Source organism: Lepidochelys olivacea, assembly GCF_965140295.1.
Source record: "Lepidochelys olivacea isolate rLepOli2 genome assembly, chromosome: 7".
Lineage (NCBI taxonomy): Eukaryota > Metazoa > Chordata > Testudines > Cheloniidae > Lepidochelys > Lepidochelys olivacea.
In genome coordinates this window covers 124,693,922-124,701,091 of record NC_140417.1, presented here as the reverse complement: position 1 = coordinate 124,701,091, position 7,170 = coordinate 124,693,922, and the positions used below count along the sequence as shown (strand labels likewise).

Below are 7,170 nucleotides of genomic sequence, written 5' to 3'. Positions count from 1 at the left end.
TACCCCAGGGGCCAGAATAACCAAACCCTCTGCCTGCGGATCCTCCACCTCAGAGACTGCCCAAAGGCCACGGGTGAGGCAGGAGGTGGCCTTGAGCCAGACTTGGGCAAGGCCTCTGTGGTGGGGGGCAGGAGGAGCCGGGGGGGGGCTGTTTTTCTCTCATCACAAATTAACGAGGCAACCCACAGACCCAACATGCTGGTGGCCTCAGTGGGCAGCCGTTGGCAGCAGGAGGCTGCTGGGAAAGGGTAAGGACTCCTTCTCCAGCTCCCCTGCTCTGTAGTGTTATGGGGCATCCCCTGTAGCGTTATGGGGTGTCCCCAGCTCACTCCCCCCACCCCCAAATCTGCAGTGTGTGACGGGGCTGCCCCATACCTGGCCTGGCCCGGCCTGGCCCTGCAGTGTGTCTCCCTGCTGGCACCCTACCTGAGCAGCCACACCTCTATCTTCTCCCCCCCCCCAGGAAGCAGCCGGTGTTTTATTTCTCCTCTGCGTTTCCTGCTGGGCCCAGAGCCCTGCTGGGTCTGTGGCCAGCTCACACCTCTTGTCTGTTCCAGGAGCCTGGCCTTGCCGGGCGTGCCCGAGCCCTGCTGGAGAGCACCGTGTGAAGGAAGGCCAGGAGCTAACTGCACCCCCAGAGTGGCGTGTTCCCCCTGGCGGCCCTTGGAGCTGCCCCGGAGCTCAGCCCAGGATGGCCATGCAGAACCTCTTGCAGCCGGAGTACCAGCCGGAGCCAGTGCCCCCCGCGGGCAGCTTGCCCGGCCTGACCAGCATGGTGCACTCCTTCCTGGGGCTGGTACAGCCAAATGCCTTCCCAGCCGGTAAGAGCATGGTGTGGGCATCCCCAGGCTGCTGCCCCTCCTCCTCTCTCTGGGTTTCCCAGTGTGGGGCAGGGCAAGTGGCTGCAGCTCCCAGGCACTGATGTGTGGGGCAGGGAAGGGTCAGATCTAGGTTACTTGGGTCCCTTCAGGATCCCATTTGAAGAGCTGTTTTCAGCACCATCCACACATGTTCTCCCTCCGCTCCCTGCCCTGAATGTCCCCCAGGCCCTGTGTGGAACCCCAGATCTGTGTCTGCCACCCTGGCATTTGCTGCTCAGTGCTCCGCAGCTCGTTAGCCGAACGCATTATCACAGGAGGCAGCATGGCCCCATGCCCGGGACCTCAGGCTGGGGGGCCGAACTCCTGGATTCTATGCCTGGCTTGCTGGCTCTCGCTTGCTGCCTGAGCTTGGGCTGGTCATACCCCTGCCCGTGCCTCAGTTTCCCCACCATTCGGATGGGATTGCAATGCATGTGTGCAAAGCGCCCTGAGATCTATGGAGCGCATGGAGCCTGCTGCAGGCTGAGCCCGAAGGCAGCGCGGGCTGGCAGCTCTGCATGGGGAGTGGTGCAATGGGGAGTGTAACAGACGGAAAGGCTGTGGTGTGGGTTACAGCATCCCGCGGGAGGGATGTGCAGCCTGGTGGGGCTTGTTAAAGTGAACCAGTTACCACTGCCTCTTGGAGGGGACGTGGGGTGGGGGAGTCCTGAGGGACGGGAATGAAGGGAGGCTGGCAGGAGGCCATGACAGGGGCCAGTGGGGAAAGATTTGGGGTAGGGGACAAAGGGGGCACTGGGGATGGGGTCATTGATGGGAGATGAGGCAGAGACCCAGCTGGGGCAGAGGATGCATCTCAGTGAGACTCGTCTCCCCGCTGAGCCCTCCGCCCCTCGTTATCCATGGGGCCGTGGGGGAGTCCCAGGAGGTGCTGTTCCCCGGAGGCAGGGAGCTGCGCTCAGCCTCAGGTGTGTTGCATTAGGGGTGGGTTTGTGATGCAGACTAGTTTTGGGGGAGCCATTTCAAAGGGCAGGAGAGTTTGCTCTGCCTTCGTTTATCTGGCAAGAGCCGGTTCTGGGGGCAGATTTGCTCCGTGGGAGTTGGGCCCTGGCGTTGAGCTAAGAGTCCTGAGAGCAGGGGGTGGCCTGCGCACAATTTGTGACCACGTCTGCCTCAGCAGTGGTGCATAGAGTGTCAGTGAATGGGTTGCACAACAAATATACCCAGACTTCAGGTCACCGATTTCACCTGCAAGGCCTCGAGACCCGCTCTCCCTTGGCGGGGGCTCTGTAAAGCACTCTGGGACCCAGTCTGAATGACAGGCTGGCCCCAAAGCCCTCCGTCATGAGTGGGGCCTGCGGGCTGGGGCCCTAGAGCCGGCTTGCGCGGACACCTCCTGCCGCCCCGCGCTGTCGCTGGCATCTGGCCCTGAGGGGTGAGTTGGGTTGTGCTCTGGGTCAGAGCAGTGTGTCTACACGAGGCATGATCAGGGGCCTACCTGGTATTCTCAGGATTTGTATGTGACAGTTTATTGTTTATCTCTGTCCATTACAAGGAAAAAGGGGTAAACAGGGAGGGGGCAAAGTTTACAGACGATACAAAGCTACTCCAGACAGTTAAATTCAAAGCAGACTGCGAAGAGGTACAAAGGGATCTCGCTAAACTGGGTGACTGGGCAACAAGAGGTATGCAGCGGTGTGGAAGCTGGGTGGGTCCCAGGATATTAGAGACACCAGGTCGGTGAGGTAATATCTTTTACTGGACCAGGTTCTATTGTGATTCACCAACCGAAGGTGCAGTAAAAGCTGTGACCTAACCACCTTGTCCCTCGGCAGCAGAACGGCATCGGCAGATGAAATTCAATGTTGATAAACACAGACAAAATCCCCACTATAAGTACAAAATTGTGGGATCTAAATAAGCTCAAGAGAGACATCTCAGCGTCATCATGGATCGTTCTCTGAAAACATCCACTCAATGTGCAGCTTCCTTCAAAAAAGCAACCAGCATGTTAGGAACTATTAGGAAAGGGATAGATTAAAAACCAGAAAATATCGTAATGCCACTGTAGAAATCCAGGACACGCCCACACCATGAACACTGCGTGCAGTTCTGGTGGTCCCGTCTCAAAAACGATACATTAGAATTGGAAAAAGTACAGAGCAGGGCAACAAAAGTGATTAGAGGCTGGAACAGCTTCCATATATGGGGAGATTAATAAGACTGGGGCTTCAGAGTAACAGCCGTGTTAGTCTGTATTCGCAAAAAGAAAAGGAGGACTTGTGGCACCTTAGAGACTAACCAATTTATTTGAGCATGAGCTTTCGTGAGCTACAGCTCACTTCATCGGATGCATATCGTGGAAACTGCAGCAGACTTTATATACACACAGAGAACGTGAAACAATACCTCCTCCCACCCCACTGTCCTGCTGGTGGGGAGGTGGAGGGTGAGAAAACCTGGATTTGTGCTGGAAATGGCCCAACTTGATGATCACTTTAGATAAGCTATTACCAGCAGGACAGTGGGGTGGGAGGGGGTATTGTTTCATGGTCTCTGTGTATATAACGTCTTCTGCAGTTTCCACAGTATGCATCCGATGAAGTGAGCTGTAGCTCATGAAAGCTCATGCTCAAATAAATTGGTTAGTCTCTAAGGTGCCACAAGTCCTCCTGTTCTTTTTAAGACTGGGGCTGTTCATCTTGGCAAAGAGACAACTAAGGGGTGTGTGTGATCGAGGGCTATAAAATCGTGACTGGGGGTGGAGCCAGTGACCAGGGAAGTGTTATTTACCCCTTCACGTAACACAAACCAGGGTCACCGCATGGAATGAACAAGCAGCAGGTTTAAAACAAACACAAGAAAGTACTTCTGAGCAGTCAGCCCATGGAACTCGTTACCAGGGGATGTTGTGAGGGTCAAAATTATAACTGGGTTCAGAAAAGAACTAGATCAGTTCCTGTAGGACAGGTCCAGCAATGGCTATTAGCCAGGATGGGCAGGGAAGCAACTCCATGATCTGGGTGTCCCTAGCCTCTGTTTACCAGAAGCTGGGAGGGAACGACAGGGGATGGGTCACCTGATGATTCCCTGTTCTGTTCAGTCCCTCTGGGGCACCTGGCACTGGCCACTGTCGGCAGACAGGATCCTGGGCTAGATGGACCTTGGGTCTGACCCAGTCTGGCCATTCTTACGTCCCATGAGGCTTGTTTCATCCCATCATCCAGCTGCTTTTGGTGACCCAGCCGGTGCTATTTTCCAAGCGCACTCTGGCCGGGATCCTGGGCTAGAGACACTGTTGGTGTGACCCAGTCTGGCCATTCTTCTGTTCTCCCCTGGCAGCTGCCAGGATTGGGCTCCTCTCTGCAGAGCCTAAACTGAGTTTGTGAGTCAGTTGCGGGTGGGGTCCTGAGGGGAGCACCCAGACCAGCTCTGTCATAAACTCATAGAATCTCAGGGTTGGAAGGGACCTCAGGAGGTCATCTAGTCCAACCCCCTGCTCAAAGCAGGACCCATCCCCAATTTTTGCCCCAGATCCCTAAATGGCCCCCTCAAGGATTGAACTCACAACCCTGGGTTTAGCAGGCCAATGCTCAAACCACGGAGCTATCCCTCCCTCTGTCCCTTGCTGACTTGGCGAGCCAGCTGGAAGGAGCTGGGAATCCTTCATCTCCGAGTGCAGGACTCTCTGGTCTGCTTTGAGCCACTGCAGGAAGATCTGCGTGGTGACAGCCTACCAGCCCCTGTTAAAGCACAGACCTGGGAGCCAGGACTCCTGGGTCTCATGCCACACTCACTCTGTGGGCTGGGGCGAGTCGCATGGGGCCGATTTTTCCAAAGTGTCTACTGAATTTGGGGCCCCTGGGGAGCTGCAGAGCTCAGAGCGCCAGCGGGTCCTGCTGGCCAGAGATGGGTTTGTGGGGCCCAGCCCCTCTGAGAGTCAGGCCCCTTTGTTAGGGGTCTCAGCTTGAGCACCCGAGGTCAGTGAAAACTCTGGCTTCGGGCTCTCTGTGTCTCCGTTTCTCTGCTCTGTAAAACGAGGATAATGAGTCTTCCCCATTTGTAATGCACGCAGATGTGGGCCAGTGATGGAGAGGGGTGACCTGTGTCTAGTGTGGGTTGTGGGGGAGACTGCCTAGGAAAGCCAGAGGGTGCAGGCAGTGGGGTTGCTGATTCTTCCCTGTGAGCCAGTGCCCAGGGGGTGCTGGAGGGACCATCTCTCAAAGGAGCCATACGACCAAGGTCCTGGCTGCTTGTGGTGAACTAAGATCCTAGAGCGACTAGCCCTGGTGTCTGCCCAGACGGGTCCTTCTGCACCAACCACGGGAGACGCTTTCGCTTCAGGCTGCTGGGTGCTGCTAAAGAGCTGCCATGTTCCGCCCCCAGGGTGCCTGCATCTCACTGGAAGGTGAAGCAATCATGACACACAGTTCGGAAAGTGCTCTGGTTCCGCTAAACCACATAACCCCTGACCCAGTCTGGACCGGTTCCCCTGCTTTTTGTAAGGGCCTGAGGTGCTTTTGTTAGCTCCCTTTTCCTCCCCTGAGCTTGTGTTTCCTTGTCACCCCTTCCTTGTCACTCCTGTTTGTTTTGTAGTTTGCAAACAAGCCATCTGGTTCTTGGCAGTGACCTGACTTGTTTGATTTCATGGTTTGTTTCCGGCTGCCGCACAGGTGTGATGGTGTGGGGCTGTGCCCTGGAGAGCTTGCCAAATACACAGTGGGTCGGGGGGCAGGGGGATAAGTGGGGCTCTGATGCAAGGGGAAAGCAGGACATGGGAAGGAAACCAGTCCCAGCTGGAAAGGGAGGAGTTCATGCAGTTTGGAATTAGAGCTGTGGGTTTGCCAGGCCTGGCTGGAGGTTGGAAATGCACTCGCGAGAGAACATCCTCTGGATATGCCCCAGCAGGATGGTGTCCCTGGTGCCCATTGTGGTGGGGTGAGCCCGGCCCATGTCTGCACATCAACCCCTGGGAAAGAGACTGTCAGCTGAGGTGCTCACAGCCCAGCGTGGCCGGGGGACGTGATCCCCACTGCAGTCCTGTGATTTCTGCTTTCCACAGGGACAGATGGCACCCCCAGTCCCTGCACCCTGTACGCTGCACTGGGTCAGCACTGACTGCGAGGGGAGAGCACCCCCTGCTGAGCCCCACCCCACGCCCTGCAGCACCAGCCTTTTGCTCAGCAGTGTCCCTTCCACACAAACCCTTTTGCCCTCGAGCTCCGGGTCGTAAGGAGGGAGGGGCCGGGGTGACCAGGACCCAGGGGGAGAAGTGAGAGCACCAGGGAGCAGGGGACCCTCCTGCTGGAGAGGGGGACCTGGGCTGGGGCTCGCTGGGGGAGGCAGTGCTGCCATGGCTCGGGGCTCTGTGCCGTGGATCCTGGGCAGCCTGACCCAGCTGACCCGGACCAGCCATGGGCATTTAGTGCAGTGTTGACGTAACCAGGGATTGTCCCTGAGAGTCCTGCTCCAGTGTGACGCAGCAGGGAGGGGGAGTGTTGAGCTGGGAATGTGGCAGGGGGGTTTCCCTGGGGATGGGAGACCTGAGAGCCTGTCAACTGAGCCAGGACGGGGAGGGGGAGGTAACACCTCTGCCCAGGAATGTGAACAGAGGCTGCAGGAGAGAGCCTGCTGGGGGGGTTTTGGTTTCACTTTTGTGCTGGGTGGTGGAACGCAGGGAACCCCAAGTCTGGGGTCTAAGCTCCCTCCCCACAGAAGGACTGGACTGAGGGGTCCTGGTTGTACCCACAAGCTCTGTTTTAAACTGTGTTCCTATTGTCCAATAAACCTTCTGCTTTATTGGCTGGCTGAGAGTCACAGTGAATCCCAGGAAGAGGGGTGCAGGGCCCGGACTCCCCCACACTCTGTGTCAACTGGTGGCAGTGGTGGGACCTGCTGCACCCCATGGACGGTGCTTCCTGCAGTAAGTGATTGGGGAGCAGTAAAATGAAGGGGGATTGACGGGGACCAGGCATGCTGAAGATTCAGAGAGAGACGGTTTCAGGGGGCGGGTAAACCCTGGCAGTGTGTGACCTGAGAGAAGGACTCTTGCAGAAACAGGGTCCCCCGGGGTATTGCAGCGAGCGGTCCCAGGGGCGGAGGAGTCTGCAGCTCGACCCTGGCAAAGAGGTGGTGACCTCAAGAAGGACTGGCACCCTAGGGGCTTTTCCTGGAAACCGTGGAAAGCTGCCCGGCCTGCGAGGGGCCAGCAGGGAGATGTACGCTAAACGCCTGAAGAGCGACCTGGTGAAGCTGTGCAGGCAGAGGGGGCTGCGCATCGGGAGGTCCACCAAGGAACAGCTGATTGCCCAGTTGGAGGAGAGGGATCGCTTGGATGACCCGATCCCTGTCC

The 7,170-nt window shown here is 57.2% G+C and overlaps 1 protein-coding gene across 1 annotated transcript in view; it reads left to right on the top strand.

The window, feature by feature from the left end:
* Positions 1–691: 691 nt before the first annotated feature.
* Positions 692–7,170, top strand: part of LOC311524109 (prominin-1-A-like) — a gene marked incomplete at its 5' end in the record, with an annotated part of 38,094 nt that continues 31,615 nt past the window's right edge. Inside the window, one exon of the mRNA XM_084634897.1 lies at positions 692–821. Coding sequence (XP_084491023.1) covers positions 692–821 — 130 coding nt within the window. The remainder of the gene's footprint in view (positions 822–7,170) is intronic.